The 19,090-nt window shown below is 40.2% G+C and overlaps 1 protein-coding gene across 2 annotated transcripts in view; it reads left to right on the forward strand.

Moving 5' to 3' along the window:
- Positions 1-19,090, forward strand: part of FARP2 (FERM, ARH/RhoGEF and pleckstrin domain protein 2) — a 96,117-nt gene that overhangs the window by 38,039 nt on the left and 38,988 nt on the right. For both annotated transcript variants that reach the window (XM_080933018.1, XM_080933019.1), the window contains exons 3-9: positions 6,612-6,716; positions 7,469-7,511; positions 8,235-8,313; positions 12,716-12,813; positions 14,147-14,261; positions 14,911-15,058; positions 18,856-18,951. In XM_080933018.1, coding sequence (XP_080789144.1) covers positions 6,612-6,716; positions 7,469-7,511; positions 8,235-8,313; positions 12,716-12,813; positions 14,147-14,261; positions 14,911-15,058; positions 18,856-18,951 — 684 coding nt within the window. The remainder of the gene's footprint in view (positions 1-6,611; positions 6,717-7,468; positions 7,512-8,234; positions 8,314-12,715; positions 12,814-14,146; positions 14,262-14,910; positions 15,059-18,855; positions 18,952-19,090) is intronic.

The following is a 19,090-nucleotide window of genomic DNA, read 5'->3' on the forward strand; positions in this document are numbered from 1 at the left end:
CTATCCTTGTTGTTGTTTGGTTGGGGTTTCTTGTTCTAGAGTTGTGAGTTGCTTACATATTGTAAAGAATGGCTTCTTGCCACACATGTAGTTTACATCATTTTCTCATACTCAATATGCTAAATTTTCTTTTCATGATTCCTTCTGCTGTGCAGAAGCTTTTCAAATGGTGTAGTCTCACTTGTCTGTTTTTGCTTTTGGAATGAGATTCAAATAAATCAAGGCCATTGTTGAGTAGCCTTGTCTCTGGTTTCATTTCCAGGAAGTTTTTGTTGTTTTTTTGTTTTTGGGGTTTTTTTTGGTTGGTTTGTTTGTTTGTTTGTTTGTTTTTGTGGGGTGGGAGCAGCTGTGAAGCAGGCCTCACTGTGAGGCCTTGGCTGGCCTGCAATCACTCCAAACCAAGCTCACTTCGAATTCGTAGTAATCATCTTGCCTCTGTCTCCATGTACCAGTTTTAAAAGTATGTGCTTAGCTCTGGGCACACTGTAGTAGGCCTTGCTTCTAAACGGTTTATGGTTTTAAGTCATATATGTTAAGTCTTTGATCAATTTTGAATTGACTTCTATACGCAACATTAGGTAAGGGTCCAGTTTCTTTCTTCAGCACGTGGTTATCCCATTTCCCCAGTGCATTTATTTAAGACTTTAGTCTTAACTATTGTGTCTTGTTGACAAAAATTAGTTGACTTAATTGCTTGTTCTTATTCTGGTCTTTCTACTTTGCTGGGTTTGTGTATAGATTAATTCTGGTACTGTATTGCTTTGATCGAACTGTTTAAAATCGTGAAGTTTAGTGTGCTCAACTTTGTTCTTATTGTCAAGATTGTTTGGGTAATAGGAGACGTTTTATGGACAGACACAAATTTTGGAAATTTTTTCATATTTATATGAAAAGATCCATTAGCATATTTGTAGGAATTGAGTTGAATTTATATACTGACTATAAGAAACATGCAATTTAAATTCAGAGATGGTTAGAGGCCAAAATGTTAACTAGAAAAAAAAAAGAGGTTATTCTTAAGGTTATTCTTACTAAAAAAGTAAACTGTAGGAAAACAGAAAGTCATTCTATGATGCTGGGTCAGGTCAAACTGGAAGTGTAACTAAGTACCCAACATCAGAGCATCTACCTCTACAGCAAAACTGAGAGTGTATGAAAGGAGGAAGCTGAAAACAGGACACAGTTGGAGACTTCAACATTTCACCTCCAGTAGTAGTCATAAAGTTAATCGAGAAGCAGCAGATACAATGAATGGCATTATAGACTCAGCTTGTTCCAGTATGGCTCACTTTTTTGTTTTTAAAAATGTGGTTATTTCTTCTAATCGTTTCTCAAATTATTGTCAGTTGTTCCACATGTATCATCCAAACACCAAGTGGCAGCAGCTCAAGGCTAGTCTAGACTACTTAAGGAAGTTTGGGCTAGCCTTGTAAGTTCTGTAGTGGGACCCTGACTCACTAACCCCCACCAAATATATATATATATACCAAATATATATATATGTCAGACCAAGGGTTTAGCTTGGTGTTAGATTGCCTGCCTGGTGTGTCCAGAGTCCTGCATTTTCATCACCAGCAGCACTGATTTCAAAAAAGAACTGTCTCGAGATGGGACTGCAGTAATGGATTTGCCTAAGAACACTTACTGCTCTTGCGGAAGATCCACGTCAAGTTCACAGCACCCACATGGCTGCTTACAACTATCTTTAACTTCAGTTTCAAGGGGTTCTGTGACCTCTTCTGAACTCGGCAGGGACTACATACCCATGCAGTGAGCATCAAATGTGCAGGTAGGACACTCACACACAAAACAAGGATAATAAATACATCTTTTGTTTGGTGTTTTTTCTTTGTTTGTTTGTTTTGAAACAGGGTTATCATGGAACTCACTCTAGACCAGGCTGGACCCAAACTCAAAGATCCTCCTGCCTCTAAATCTTTTTTTAAAAAATTAAGAGGGGGCTTGAGAGAGATGGTTCAGCAGTGGCTGCTCTTCCAGAGGACTCAGGTTCAGTTCCCAGCACCCACATGCCAGTTACTGTGTGTACCTCCAGTTCCAGGGGATTCAACATCCTCACACAAGCAAAACACCAATGAACATAAAATAGACCTTTTATTAAAAAAGATAACATGAAGAGTGTGCCAAGCCTGGTGACATATACCAGTAAACCTAGCATTTGTGAGGTTGAGGCAGGAGGATTAATGCAGATTTGAAGTTAGTCTTTAATCTATAGTGAGACTTAGTCTCAAAAACCAAACAAGCAACTAGCACTTAGGAGGCAGAGAGAGACAAGATGAGTTCCGTGAGCTGGAGGCCAACCTAGTCTACATAGCACATTCCTGGACAGACATAAACAGGCTACGCTCAAACAAACAAAACAAAGAAGAACTTATATCAAGAATAGAAATTGAACAGCATGTGGTGGTGTGAACCTGCGACTCCAGCGCTGTGGAAGAGACGCTCAGGAGATCAAGGTCATCTTCTTTTCCATCCTGGGTTCCATGTGTTTGGAAGTCAGTTCTGTCCTTCCATTGTGGCATCCAGTTTACACAGTGGAAGTTTACACATTTGCACACTTTCATCCAATAAGCCATCTTGCCACCCTGTCATAGGATTCCTTTTTCTTCCACACAAATCTAATGATATAATACAGTACTAAATTTCTTTTATGTTTTGAATAAACTTCGCATTGTTGTAATACTCTTGTTATTGACTTATATTTGCTCATATTTTACCAAGTATAGTATCCATAAACTTAATTTTTTATGTGAGGATATGTTTGTATATGTTTGGGTTTTGGAAATGCTACCCTAACTCAAATGCTTTAAAGAAAACATACACATTTTTGGAAATGTCTCTTTGTGGCTCTGAATATAGTAGTACTTTTTGGACTCAAGTCTGATTCCAGTGACACAAAAGATAAGAAATTTCTTTATTACTTAGACTTGGAGAATTTGTTAATTTAGTAAAACCATACTGAAATTTAAAGAATACGCCCAAAGGCATACACACACACACACATACATATACATAAATCTGTGTATTTATACAAATATAACAAAGTGGGTATAGGGCATGCTAGGTATAAAGGTATCTTGAGTCTGCTCCTGTGTGCCTGTGTACGTGGCATGGGGCCTAAATTGTAGGTCTGGTTGGCAAGCCCAGGCCACACCACCATGATTGGCACACAGAGTTGCCAGGCAGTAGAAGATGGAGGGGCTGAGTTGGATTGCCTCCTTTCTGTACCACCTGAAATAAGACTCATCTCAGACCACAGCTACTATTAGAATCTGCATGTTTTAGGAGTTGCCATTTGCAATCTGCTTAAAACATTCTAGGCCTAGAGAAACAGAATGGAAGACCCAGGACCCGTCCTTCAGATTGGCTGTCTAGAAGGAAGAACTATCAAATAGACATTAGTGTAATCCGTGTTGCTAGTCATTACCAAATAGTATGAGGGGTAGAACTGTCTGGGACTCTCAGAAGTACGCTGACTTTTAGATTGTCAGAGGGAGCACTCTGATAGAATGAAGGGGAAAGGAATTTCTCCTAAAGCAGTACTTTGGGTGTACCTTGCCTCCCCAATCCCATCTCACCCTCAGTCTTGAACTCCACCAGCTCTGGAAATGAAGAGCTAGAAGAGAGAGTGCTCCCACATGGTCATTCCAGTGAAGCCGATGGAGCTAGCAACAGAGCAGCTTCTGAGAGGCTTTCTGGAGTGGTTCCATAACCTAGTGGGTTTGGCTGCTGTTCTAGCAAACATCACATAGCTGCCTTGACTTCCACCTATTTAGTAACCCCAGGGGGTTGGAGAAATGTAGATGGGGGTGGGACAGTGGGTCTAGAGGTGTTTTTCAGGTCACAGCAGTGGCCAACCTCAGAGAGGCCATCACATCAGTGAGTTTTCCCTACGAGGTGGTAAGAGATAATGTCAGGTGACTTACCTGTAAGATTTGTTCTTCTGTTATTCATAAATGTATCTATAACAAGGCAGGGACTGAGACTGTGAGAGCTAGAGGATGAGGGGAGGGGGAGTCAGTGAACCGCTGTCCAGTCAGATCTCATCCATCTGTACATACACAGTCGACACTGACCGGGCTCAGTGGGGTGATACATTGGGAAGTCTTCGTTCACTAGGAGGGTGTGCTTGTGCTACAGCTCACATGTGGAGGTCAGAGGGCAAGGTTTTCTCCTGCCATCTTGCTGATTCTGGGGGCCAAACTCAGATTGTCAGCCTTGGTGGCAAGAGCCTTTTGGCCACAAATTCTCAGAGAATAAATTTAAAAATTGTATTGGGATCTCTGGGTTTTTTGTTTTGTTTTGTTTTGTTTTTTTTCTAGACAGGGCTTGCCTGTGTAAACCATCACCATCCCCACTTCATCCTAGGATTCACTCTTGAACTCCGAGGTCCACCTGCATCTACTTCCCAAGTGTGAGCCACTTCTTCAGTCTCTGGTTTTAAAGCAAGTTTCAGGCCAGCCAGGGCTACATAAAACCAGAAAGCAAAATGGAGTCAGGTATGGTGACACATGCCTTTAATCCCAGCACTCAAAATGTGCAGGTAGAGAGATCTCTGAGTTCGAGGCCTGTCTGATCCATATCGAGCTACATAATGAGACCTTGTTGCTCTCCCCTCTCCAGAGACTCAGTTTCACTCTGTATGTATTCTTCTTTTAAGGTATCCAGCTTATTTTTTTCACTTACTATTTTTATTAGAAATTTCAGGGGTTTGTTCCTTCAAGGATTTTTTTATCCTAAGAGAATAACTATGGTGGTTACACAGAACATCTGGAGCGTGCTGTGCTTTTGAACACTAAAGACTTTCCTCTCCCTCGACTTTGTTCTTATGAAGAAAAGATTGTTCATGCCACTTCATCCAGCATCACAAGAATAGACAGTGCCTTATTACTTTCTTTCCAGTGCAATAATGATAATTTTCTTTAAGATTTGGTGTGTAGCCTTCACATATTTCATGTACTGTGGAAACAGAGAGACCTTTAATTTTCCTGCTATCTTTTTTCTTTGGACTTTATCCTGTAGTATATAGAGTTCTAGGTTCTCTTTCTTTATGGTTGTGTTACTACTTATTTGTGTTTTATGTTTGTTTATTTTGAGCAAGCGAAGCTCTCTGGAGTCCAGGCTTACCTGGGAACTCACTGTATATGCCAGGCTAACCTCAGACTCAGTAGGTTCCTGGCTCAGCTTCCCCATGGCCATGAGCCACCACATGTGTGGTCAATCTCCTACTAAATGTGCCCTTGTGTAATTAGCTTTGAGTAGTTTATGAGAGTGCCCAGATGGAAAGGTGGACTTGATAGGACAGATAGATACATAATGAATTTTGAAGGTCATTTCCAAGTTTGTTCCTCAAGTAATACACATATGAATTTATAATAGTAAAGATTTTTTTTTTTGAGACAACATTCTGTGTAACCCTGAATTACTTGGAACTTACTATGTAGAACAGGCTGGCCTGTAAGTCATAGAAGTCAGGCAGCCTGTCTCCTGAGTGCTGGGATTAAAGTTGTGCAGCAATATGCTCCCCATACCCTCAGTTTTTTTTGTTTTTGGTTTTTTGTTTTTGTTTTTGTTTCTTTTTGTTTTTTCCAGATAGGGCAAAAAGGTAGTCTTGAGTCTGAAGAGCTAAGCTCAATTCCTGGAACCCACAGAAGCCATGTATAGGTGAAAGTTCAATCTCTGGAACGCATAAAAGCCATGAATAGGTGAAAGGAGAAAGTCAACTCCAAAACCTTGTCTTCTGACATCTAAATGCAGCACTATAGTTTATGCAACATCTCTTCACCTCAAGAAAACTTTAAAATATCTGTGTGTGTGTGTGTGTGTGTGTGTGTGTGTGTGTGTGTGTGTGTGTGTGTGTGTAGTTTCCTCTGCACTGGGTAGAAGTGCCTCACAGACATTTCTTCTGGTCCTCTCACTGTTTTAATTTATTCTGGGACTAATTTATTAACCACTAAGTTCTATTTGGTTTTTTTTTAATTCACTCAGCTTATGTGTAGGTAGAAGATAAATTATATTGATTCAGTATGATTCTAGATCATTATAGTTAGTTCAACATCTCTCTAGTCAAATTTTTTCGGGTAAGTGGTGGTGGTTCATAACTTTAGTTCCAGCACTGGGGAGGTAGAGGCAGGTGGATCTCTGAGACTGTGACCAGCCTGGTCTAGAAAGTGAGTTCCAGGACAGTCTGGGATACACCGCATGTGAAAGTACTATCAAATAGTGAATTTCTTACTGCAACCCTATATAAATAGACTTTGGAATGCTGTTTTTTATTGGTAAATTATACTGATAATTTGATAAAATGTTAACTGAAACTGAAAATGGTTGCTGTGGTCTAAAATTACAAATAAATTTGACTAAACACACTAAGAATATAAGACAGTTTTTCTTTGTATATTTAGTTTATGGTTTCTAAGCTCAAGATCTATTTATTTGCTGTGTGATAGCTTGTGATTTATACACAAGAAGGTAAAATGAAGCAAGAAACTTAGTCCAACTTTATGTGAAACATATAACTTTTTGCTAGTTTTCATAAACCTTTGTTGTTTTCCACCCAATCAGTGAGCTTCTTCTCATCTTTCTCCCTGCAGCCTAAGTGTGATGGACAGGTCTTACTGATGCAGGTGTGGAAGCATTTGAATCTGATTGAATGTGACTACTTCGGTCTGGAGTTCAAGAACGTCCAGTCCTACTGGGTATGTGCTTTTGATTTGCAATGGACACTGGATCTGACTGTGCTGTAGAGTAATTATGGCATCCACCATAGTTTTAAAAAGCCCTTTAGGTCATACTATAATGATGTAAACGAGATGTGTGATAAGTAACATATTATGCTACTAAAGTACTTGGTTTTTACCTATAGGGAACATACCTGCCTTTAAGCCTAAATGTATATCTTCCCTACACTCATTCTACCTGTTAGTACCTGTGCCAAGGAAATCTGAGTTGCTATGGCAAACCTCATATATCCTGCTAGATCTGAATTTCAATTCAGAATTTGAGCCAACTGGACTGATTTTGCATCATTTTACTTATTAGACAACCTGTAAAGAAGTATGGGTTTTATTGTTTGTACATGTGACTGTTTTAAAAACAAAGAACTGTATCAGCTCTTTCGATTGGAACCCATGTCCTTGTTCTGCTCTGTGCAGGGCCTCAGCCCCTGAGCAGTGGTACCACAGCAGACACCCCACTCAGCAGCATCTCTTCTGTTTGCTGTTGCCCACACCGGCTCTGCTTGACATAGAGCTGTCCAAATTAATGCTATGGAGTTACAGCGAGTAACTGTTACTGTTTCTTGAAGTTTACTAAGATTTAATTAATGTGTAAGAGGACAGTAGAATAAAATAGCCTGTCATAAAATTTCTTAATTATTTGTATTTTGTAGCATACTTACTAAATTAAGAAAATATTTAATGGTTTATTCTCTTCTATTAAACCTCTTTAGATTTGGCTTGAACCTATGAAACCCATCATTAGGCAAGTACGAAGTAAGTGCCTTAACTCTTCTAAAACCTTCCTTGTTCTGGAAGAGTAACTTTAGATGTGTTCAGTCACTATCACTGCTTTGTATAGGTGGTAACATAGTCACAGTGGATAAACTTGAAGTCACTTGATGGCTGGTTTTAAACTATAATAAATAAGCATAAGGGTCCTAGATTTAACTCATAATCCTAGATAACAGTTCAAATTTGAAAGTCACGGTATTTGTTCCTTGGTATCTTAATTGTGGGTCAATGTAGAGGTTGAAAACAGAATTTTCTTTGTAGGTTATGAAGAGACATTGTAACGCTTCTCTTTTGTTTGTTTGGGGAGGTGTTGTTCTTGTTTGACAGAGTCTCTCTGTGTAACCTTTTTAAATTTTTATTTTATGTGCATTGGTATTTTGCTTACATATAATATCTTATTATATCCTCTCTACCCATTTTTTTTGAGTCAGGGTCTTAGTATATAACTCTAGATATCCTAGAACTTGATTTGTAGAGCCATGCCTGGCATTAATTTAAAAGTTTTAATGTGTAACTTTCTACCTACTAAAGAATGTTTCCAAGTAGTCTTTGCTTAAAACAAAGTATTAAAATTCCTAATACATGTGACTGGTAGTTAAGGCCTTATAAATGTGTGTGTAGGAAATGTCATGATTTTATTATAGAAAGAAAATAAATACAGAGATTAATCTTATCTGTGAAGTTCTATTTATTTTGTTTTTACAGAGCCAAAGAATGTGGTTCTTCGCCTGGCCGTAAAGTTTTTCCCACCTGACCCTGGTCAATTGCAGGAGGAGTACACAAGGTAAAGCACAGCCTCCAGTCAGGGCTTTGTCAGTCCTCTGCCATGAGGCTGTTTTTCTACTTAGGTGTCACTGAGTGTGGCTAAACTGTATTTTTACTACAATTTATTTATTGTGGAAAATATTGTATGCTACTTTAGTGATACAAGTTTATGAAAATATTTTTGTATTTCAAAAGATTGAACTTCTGCTGGACCTTACAGCCAAGTTAATGTACACCTTGAGATCACTTAAGGCTTATCTTTATTTAAGTTAGGATTATAATTACTGTGGAAAAACACCACAACCAAAATCACCTTGGAGAAGAAAACGTTCATTTCAGACCACAACTCTCAGGTCACACTCCATTGCTGAGGGGTGTCAGGGCAGGACCTGTAGGCAGGGACTGAAGTGGGTGGACGCTGCTCAGTGGCTTCCTTCTGTGGCTTGCTCAACCTGTTTTGCAACCCCTTTGGGATGATCCCACCTACATTAATCATTAATCAAGAAAATGCACCAAAGGCCTACTCACAGATATTCTGAGGGGGACATCTCATTTGAGGGCTGCTCTTCCCAAATGACTCTAGCCTGTGTCAAATTGACAAGCAAGCAAATAAACAAAAACAACTAGCATTCTATTTCTACTGTGTACTCAGAAGCTTAGCCAGCCTTCAGGACACTATCATAACAGCATAACCTTGCCTTGGATTTCACATGCGATCCACTTTCACAATCTAAGCTACTTAATGGCTTCAGCCTTAAATTATGTACTCTTCCATGCCCCTGACCCAGAATAATGTGTGTGTATATGTTGTGTGTGTGTTGTGGTAACTATTTGCTAAAAGAAGCCAATAAGTCAGAAGCAATCTTATGAAATAAATATTCACCACAAATGTTGGCAACAACATGTGAACATTGGTTGTCTGAGTGAGTTGGTGTTGGACCAACCTGCTAAAGATTTCTGTAAGGAAACCTTTATATCTTTCCTGCTCTCTTCTCTCTTTTTGTGTGCATCAGACTGTCACAGACAGGCCAGTGACCACAGTGCAGACACATGGAAGATACAGGGAGAAAAACGGAGAACTCAAATTTGGACTTGTCTTGGTTAAACTAATACAAAATGGGGTGCTTTTGTTTTCATTCCTTAATACAACATCAACACTTTGGTTATCTCTAGTGCACTTAACCCCTCCCGAGCTCACGCACACACACACACAACATACATATGAACAAGAACAGTTGGGATGTCTCACTGTAGATAAAGGCCAAACCTACTGGCCTGAATTCAATCCTCAGAAGGAAGAGAAACAATTCCCACCAGTTGTCTCTACCTTTCACATGCGTATTGTATAGCATATTCCCAAATCCGTACAGGAGCAAGCGAGGCTGTGAGTAAATTCTAGGAGATACAGATGAGAAGCTTCTTAGCAGATGCTCCTCACACTGACACAATATAAAGTAGAACTTAGAGAAGGGACGATGCTTTACATTGAGAATAAAACTTGGAGTATTAGAACAACTCCCCTCTTCTGACACTCCCCCCATGCTCCAAGACAAGGTCTCTTTGTAGCCTGGCTATCCTGGGACTACTGGATCACTTTGTGAACCAGGATGGCCTTGAACTCAGAGATCACCTGTCTCTGCTTCCCAAGTGCTGGGATTAAAGATGTGTGCCACCACAATTTCAAATCAGTATACTTTGGGTGACTTAGATTTATGCATAAGAATAAAATTTGTCAAAATTCTCCTCATATAAATATTTATCAACAGAAACCTACATAAATGGGAGGTGCATACCGTCAATAGTCCTTTTGAATAGTGGGGTGGAGTGCGTGGGGCAGGGGTACCAGGAAATTATCACTGCTTCTCTAGCTACAGGTCGCTGTTCTGCAGAAATTACTGGCAGAGTGTCAACAACACTCATCTAGATCGTAAAGATTAGGAAAAGAAATTGTGTGTATTAATTTTTATAATGATAAATAAAGCAGTCATTTTAAGTTTGGCTCAAACCTGTGGGATGGTACACACCTTTAATCCTAGCAGAGACTGGTAGATTCATGAGTTTAAGACCAATGTTCTGGTGTACAGAGCAAGTTCCAAGACTGCCAGTCTACAGAAAGAAGCCTGTCTTGAAAAACTGAAATAAGATAAGAATAAAATAGGCTCAGAATCATGGGTCAGAGGAAGATACTGTCATAGTGCCCAGAGATGACTTAAGTCCTGACTGGACCAGGCTTATCAGTGGGTCACAGTGAACTTCTCTTAGAGGCTCTGTAGGTCGTGGAACATCCAGAAACTCATAGAATGTCAGCTTTAAGATGTGTGAGCTCAACCTCTTAGGTTGATGAGGACTGAAAGCTACAGTCACAGAGTCGTGCCACTGCGAGTGGGTATGAAACAGACCTTGGTAACTTATTGAAATCTAAGAAGTACCATGGGTTCTCTTTAGAAGGGAGTCATATTCTCCCAAATTAAACAGAATACTTTCTAATTTAGGATCCTGCGTCTGAGAATTAGACTTCAAGTAGGTTTGGGGCAATCTGTTCTGTTTTTGCTTTGTTATTGAAAAGATTCTTCTGGGTAAGGTTGGGTAAGGTTGACCTTCAACTCACCGTGTAGCTCAGGATGACCCTGAGTTTCTGATCTATTGATACCTCTTCCTGACTGTTAGGAATATACACTCTGGCCACCACAACCTGTTTCTATGTCGATACACTTGGTGAGCATTCTACAACACCCCGGCCCTAGGAAGTCAGTTATTCCCTCTTACTTTCGTTTGGAAGACCTTTTCCCATTTAATATATTCAAAACTGTATCTGTGGTAAAAGAAGAAAATTTCAGATAAAGTTGTATAAAATAGAAAACAAAAGTTGCTTGTCCTTGCTCACCTACCCACTCTCTCCTGAAGTTCTGGCGCTGTGCAGAAATCTCTTCACACTTACAGCCTTTAGTGCACACAGCGTAGTAAGTCTTAAGGAGATTGTGTGACAAAGCAGTGTCAAGAGGTGCGCCTCAGCTGTCGGTGGAGGTGTTTCTCCCGGTTGTTGCCGTCCTTGGCCTTTTCACTGTCGTTCACTTCTCGGTGCACTTGAGAAGTCCCACTTTTTCTGTTGAAACATTGCAAAGAAATATCATTGTTGACATGCCCTTTTGAACTCTGGAATACTTCTGTGGAAAAGCTTAAATTTTAAGAGAATGTAGGTGCTCCTTTTAGCTGTGAGCATACTAAAATAGGAAGAAGACAGAGGTTAGTTAGCATGGTGTCTGCACAAGGGTGATACGAAAGTTCACAAAGCACTCCATTTTGTTTTTCAAAAAAGAATAGTAATTTTTAAAATATACTAATGTAATTTTTTTAAATTTAAAATGTAATTTTAAAAAATGTAGTAATATACACATGAATTTCTGTGTACCACGTGTGTGGCCAGCTAGTCACCAGAGCACCAGGAACTGGAATTACAGGTATGAGCCACCATGTGGGTGCTGGGAATTGAACCTTGGTCTTCTAGAAGAGCAACAAGTTCTCTTGTCTCTATTGCTAAGCCATATCTCTTTTCTCAAATGTAGTAAAATGTTAGTACCTGTACCAAAGTGTGAATTCCTGGGAAGACAGGTAGTTTGTGTTATGTACCACATTTTGTAGCTCCCAGAGCAATACTGAAAAAGAACTATGCAGTTATCATTTACTGAAGGGATAAATGAAGATGTACTTTCCTATTAATTTATGTAGAGACAGGACTTACTATTATGTAGTTCTGGCTGTTCTAGAACTCACTATTCAGACAGGCTGACCTTGAACTCACAGAGATACACCTGCCTCTGCAGTGCTGGGACCAAAGGTGTGTGCTGTCATGCTTAGCCTCATAAGTCCTTTCAGATTCCCTTCTGTGTTTACATTTTCACTAGTGGTATTTTAAAGTGCTTGTGTCTTAGGTCCTAACCAAGACAAAATATTATCAATCTGCTTTAAAGTATCTCAGGTACATTTGAAACTGTCTTAATTGTGTATGTCTGTTTTTTCATCCAAAACTGTGAATGCAGTTTTGTAATATAAATTTATAAACTCTTTGTTAAAGGTATTGCCCTGGAGACTGTGATTGTGTGGGTCAGTGGTATGCCTGAGAAGGCTAATTTCTCTATCCTATTGTCACACAGAAGTCCTTCTGTGTGCTGAGCACGTTGTGTGTGCTCTGACGTGCATGGCTCAGTCTGCTGCAGAGATTTGTGTTCTGACCTTTGATGTCTGCTTGTTTTGTGAAAGGGCTTTTGTGACATTGCCTGCTCTTGGAGGGAGGGCCCTGCATTTTGCTCAGTGTTAAGTGCTGCTGCTTCCCAGAACTTGTGTGCTCTCTTCTAGAGGCATGCCTGTATGATGTCCAGAGAACTTTTGGAGTTGCTCTGATCTTGCTTCAAACCTCTTTCTAGGTACTTGTTTGCGTTGCAACTCAAGAGAGACCTCCTGGAGGAACGCCTGACCTGCACGGCCACCACTGCGGCCCTTCTCGTTTCCCATCTCCTGCAGTGTTAGTATCATGTCCAGTCCAGGGCTCAGGCGCTGCAGAGCTGCCGTTAGTTGGTGTGCTTATGAGTAATTGCCAAGCTTTGTCTTTAAAGAAATGGGCTTTTCCTTAGCTATATTCTGTATAGAAGGAAAGCTGACGTTTGTAATGTACAATAGCTCTGCCTATGGATTCAAGGCCAAAGTCTTTAGAGTTGTTTCTGGCTGTCTGTGCTTTTTCGTTTCCCTTCCCAGTGCTGGAAGAGAGCACAGAGCCTTGCACATGCTAGGCAGACATTCTGCCACTGAGCCACAGAACTAGCCTTTGGATATTGTGTTGGTTTTATGTTTTTAAGCAACTCAGCCTGGCCTTGAATTCACTGTGTACCCCAGATTGACCTTTGCCTCCGTGCTCCATCTACCCTTATCTAATTTAACAGCATTACGTATCCAACCGTCAGGCTGTAAATCATATTCTCAGCACACCCAGAAAAGGGCCTCCTAAGGGTGAGTTACAGTCCTTGCTGTCTAAACATTAACAGGAAAGGGAAGAGAACTTGGTCCTGATAAAGATAGAAAAACTAAGCTTACTTCAGAAATAAACTGTGAGAAGTATAGCAAAGGTTCCAAGATATGGGTGCACGCTTATAGGACTTATGAAGATATCAGCCATAGGGCTAGAAAGGGAAGGGCCCACATTGTTTCTAGACTAATGATGATGTCATATCACAGTGCATTTGCTATGTGCAGGCAAAACATTCATATACATAAAATAAAAATAAATCTTTTTTAAAAATCACAAAATTAGGAGTTTTTGAAAAGTTGAAAAGCCCTGAAGGGAGAAAAAAATATTTAGCATGTATTTTTCCTAAAGTACAATTCTGGTCATACTACCCACGAGACAATTTATGTGTAAACTGATTTTTAAAAATAATAAGCCAGGGCTGGAGAGATGATTCAGAGGTTAGCACTTGCTGCTCATATATCCAGCTCTGTTCCCAGCATTCATATGGTGGCTCACAACAATCCACAACTCCAGTCCCAGGAGTACAATGCTTTCTTCTGGCTTTCTTAAGCTCTGCATGCACATGGTGTGTGTACATGGTACATTACATGCAAGCAAAACACTCACTTAAAATGTTTAAAAATTGTTTAAAAGTAAAATAAAAACAGTAAGTCACTATAAACACTCATCAGTAATTTTGATCTTCAGAAGTTGGAGGGAAAATCTCAAACCTTTTTTAATGTTTACCTTTGAACAGCATATATGGAAAGATAAAAATATAAAACATCTGCATGCACAGATGCTTACCGTTCATTTCAAAACCCAAGTGATGACTTCCATTGTCTGTTTTCAGCGGAAATCGGAGATTATGATGAAACCCTGGATAGAGAACACCTCAAAGCCAATGAATACTTGCCCAACCAGGAGCAATCCCTGGACAAGATCCTAGACTTCCATCAGAGGCACACGTAAGTCAGGAGGGAAGTGATGTCGTTATAGCTACATTAAAGATGTTTGAGCAGGAGATGCTGTTCAGGTGTCTGCAGAGTTTGAGCTGAAGTAACTCTGGTCTCAGAACATACAACAGCCCACCCAGTGTGGTGCTAGCAGAGTAAGGAGGGGAAATCCCACAATCAGGGTCAGACATTGGGCGTGGGGGAGCCTTTCTTTGCTCCAGATGTGGCTTCCTGTGAGCATCTGTTTCCTGTAGGTTGCTTAATGAGATGCTAGCCACATTCACTTCTGTTTCTGGGGATGTAACATGCGCTAGGGACACATAGCATGTTACAGGTTAAGAGACCTGTGGATAAGCCAGTTGTTTTGTAATGATAATAAAGATACCAGTATCATTTATGACATTTCCTCCCAACTATTTAGTAGCTAGTTGTGTTGTTTGCATATAACTTCAAGACAGTTGTAAAACTGACCATTTAGTGAATTTAAATGAAACATTCCATCCTTTACATGCATAGAAGTAAACCATCCGCTTTCTAAAAAAATCTTCCTCATTGCTTTGTTGGCTGCTTTACCTGACTATTTTCCTGACTAACTTTCTAATACACTTTGACTTCTTTACAATGCAAGCATTTTGATATGTTAAAATGTTGTTCTTTATAGGGGCCAGACTCCTGCGGAGTCAGATTTCCAGGTGCTTGAGATTGCAAGAAAGCTGGAAATGTATGGCATCAGGTTTCACATGGCTTCTGACAGAGAAGGGACCAAGATTAATCTGGCAGTTTCTCACATGGGTGTTCTCGTGTTCCAGGTAGGTAGCCGGGCAGGGAGGGGGCCAGAGCAGGCCATCCTAGTGTACAATGATTGATACAGTTTGTTGTTGCTGTAGTTGTTGGTAGATTTTTGTTGTGATGAGTGAGTGCTATGTGTAGAAGAGAAGCTTAGCATATCATCTGATCTGACTTCTTACAATGAAGAAGCTGCTTTCTTGTCCCTCTCTGCCACAGTAAAACTCTGCTCACTGTCCTGGAACTCACAAGCCCCCCCACTACCTCCAGGACTGACCACCACCCAAGAATAAAAGTTCTCTGTGTTTATTCTATTGTTTAACCAGAGTCACCCCCTAGGCTCTTAAACTGGGATTCAGGATCTTGTCTAGAGGGCTGTGGATATTCTAGGGGTAACAACTCTGCTGGACTATGAGTGCTTTTGATGACAAGGGAGCTCAGTTAGATACAGTGAGCCTAGTAACAAAGTCTGGCTTTTCTGTATGAAGAGCAATTGCAGCCTAACCCTGGCAAACCAAGGGAAAGCAGTACAGGGGTTTCCCCTCCATGGTATTTGTCAGAGGTTAGAAACAAGGCAACTCCCTGAAAATGTAGACTCATAGTCCCTCCATGAGTCAGCCCTTAGGAATGCTGACTAGATTGACAGGAAACTGGAGGCTACTCTGGAAAGCCTAACTACCTGGCACCCATAGGTGCGGATGCCAGTAACCTGCAGCAGCACTAATGTGGAAGCTTCTCTGAGTAGCTGAGTATTGGGATGGCACAAAAAACCCTACTTGTCCTTAACATGGATTCACCTTTGTCAACACTTGAGTGCACTCAGTCCCACAGTGTCTTCTGAGGCACTTGTTCTGTGAGAATAAGTGGTGGTGCTGCTTCAGCCTGTCCACAGCAGCTGCCGGTTTGTGCTCTAGCGAGGCATGATTCTGCCAGCTGCAGATAGTTCTGTGCTTGCAGACTGTGATGTTTGGAATTCTGGGGACTTTTTAAAGGGTATATAAACTCTAGAGCATCAATAGGAAGGCTGTTGGTTGGTTGTTGGTTTCAGTTTGTTAAGTAGTTGTGCACAAAGAAGATACCACAAGAAGAAATTAGATATCCTGACAGCAAAGATTAAATTTGCCCCAAGGAACTCAATGCCGTCATCAGCAGGAAGTAGGCTACTGATGACCTTGCCCCCTTTCTGCCCCAAGGCTTTATTCAGGTAGTTCTTTCCTTCCCCCTTTATCCTTTTGCTCTCTTGTGTTGGGGCCTGAAAGGTTGGGAAAAAAGGGTGAAAGAAAGAACAACTCACAAAGTAGCTAAAGAAAAACTAGCAATAAAGAAGCATGCATCCTCCTCCCTCAGATCTTCATATGAATTTTCTACAGATGTGGTGTTTCTTTACTCAGTCACAGTCCACTTACCACTGACACCACAGTAATCCCAATTGTCAGGGAGCTGAGTCAGGATCACACGTTAAAGGTCAGCCTGGGCAACAAAGCAAGCCTCAAAGAAAAAAGTTAGCATGACAGCAGGATGGCTCGCTGTGTAAGCTTTCTCACTGTTGAACCTGATGACCTGAGCTCATTCTAGAACCCACACAGAGGGAGAACTTGTCCCCTTACCTCCACACGTGTTATGGCGTGTGTACACCCATGCACATACATATATACACATGCATGCACACACATTGCATAAAATAAATACATTCATAAAATAAATAATAAATTTTAATATTTAAAAATTATAGGAACAAAAATTAAAATGAGATCATTTTATTCACAAAGCATCGGTTGTTTTGCCAGGCCCAATGGTGATATCGCTTTATAGCTGTGTTCCTCCAGGACAGCATCTAGTCTAAGGCCAGATGTACCGTTAACCTATCACATCTTCAGTCTCTGTCTGTTGAGTCTGGATCACTTACTGTGGTCTGCTCTTTTTCATTATGCTTTATGACAGTGTTATTGAAGAGTCTCTCTCTTTTACTTCTAATAATATGGCCCTTGTTGTGACTTATTGGATGTCTTTTGTGATTAGGTTCAGGTAACAGGTTCCCAGCTGAGCCCCTAGGAACTGTCACATCTTTCAGGGCTTCACACCCAGCGGCACAGACAGCCATCTGTTCTTACTACTAGTGGGTTAAACCTCTGTTTTTGCTCTGATACTCTTTACTACAGAGTTAGTAGTTTGTCTCTTTCAGCTGAGATGTACTTTATAACCACATAATCACCATATCTCTTCAGATTTTTTCTTAATTTAGCATTCATTGATGACTATCACTGTGTCCTAACCCATAAAGTCACAATCCTGGCACTTTAAATGCATGCATGTGAACAAAGAGTCACAGCACCTGAGGAAGTCTGTATCCCAAAAAACGGGTACTAAATGTTTTTAGTAGAAACAGCCAGTACCATAGATGAAAGAAATGGAAAGACAGAACAAAACCTTAGGAGGATATATATGGCTTATCACTTTCAAGATTCTAGCAAGCAGAAAAGTGTGTTGTGTTGTGACCATCAGAAGCAAGAATGCTCTTCATCAAAAATATAAAATTCTTTTGTAATCTTTAGTCTTGTTTGTAACAGTAAAATCCTAAAAAATAACCAGTTAAGTTACTGATTTTACAGGTCCTACAAAGGGTAATTGCAGCTGACAGGCTGTCAAGAATGAGAGGGAAGTCTTACTGTGGACTCATGCTGCTACTTCAGTTTTGTTAATCTATTCCTATTAAAGAGAAATAAATCATCAATCCCTGAAAACAGACCAGAGGGCTTGAGAAAAATAGAGGTAGAACAATAGTTATAAGTTTAGAAACAGGATTAGGCCTGCAAAATGGCTCCACTACCAAGCCTGATGAGCCTCGTTAAGGTCTCAGGATTCACAGGGTGGGAGGAGAGGGCCAGTGCCCACAAGTTGTCCTCTGACCTCCATCTACATCTTGCACTGTGGCATGTGGGTGCACATACATACACAAGAAAATTATTATTTGTACTTTTATAAAACAAGGACAAAGTGGAATGATATTGGCACTTTGGAGCCAGGCATGGTGGTCCACACCTGTCTTACAATACTCCAGAGGCAGGAGGAAAACTGAGGAAACTCAAAGACAGTTCGGTTTACCTAAAGAGCTCCAGGCCAGCCTGGGCTACACAATGAAGCTCTTTAATTAATTAATTAATTAATTAATTAATTTTAAAAAAGTAATAGTTCTGGAGAAATAGCCCCAGGTTCAAAGACAGTTCAGTTTACCTAAAGAGCTCCAGGCCAGCCTGGGCTACACAATGAAGCTCTCAAATAAATAAATAAATAAATAAATTTTTAAAAAGTAATCGTTCTGGAGAAATAGCCCCAGGCCTCAGAGTGCACACTGGGGGAGAAGTAGTTCAGTGTTCAGGGCACATACTGCTCTTCCAGAGGGCCTGAGCTTGATCTTTGTACTCACATTGAATGTCTCACAACTACCTGTAACTCCAGCTCCAGGGGACAGAGAGCTCTGGCCTCTGTGAACACTTGCACTTGTGTGCGTGTACACACACACACACACACACACACACACACACACACACACAAATATACATAATTTAAAATAATAAAGATAAATACAATTTTAAAAGAATGCACACTCTTCTTGCAGAGGACACAAGTTTGTAAGAAAACTATTAAATAAATTAAATCACAGTGCAAAATAAATAGTATATTTGATGTTGGCATTTGGATTCATTGCTGTTAGAGGTGAAATAGTGACGTGTCACTTGAATTGCTGGGTTGCTTATCAAAGATGTAATGTAACCTTAGTCGACACAAATGTACCACTGCATGTCTGTCTCTGATATTTCAGGGTATCACCAAAATCAATACTTTCAACTGGTCCAAAGTCCGTAAACTAAGCTTCAAGAGGAAAAGGTTTCTGATCAAACTCCACCCTGAGGTCCATGTAAGTATTATTTTGAAACTTTTAATATTGTTAGGCAAAAGTTTTTTTTCTTTAAAAGCATTTGGTATAAAATGAGGGCACACATCTGTAATCTCATCACTCTAGACACAGAGGGAGGAAGATCATTGACCCTCTGGAG

The sequence above is a fragment of the Micromys minutus genome (genome assembly GCF_963924665.1).
Source record: "Micromys minutus genome assembly, chromosome: 19".
Taxonomy (NCBI): domain Eukaryota; kingdom Metazoa; phylum Chordata; class Mammalia; order Rodentia; family Muridae; genus Micromys; species Micromys minutus.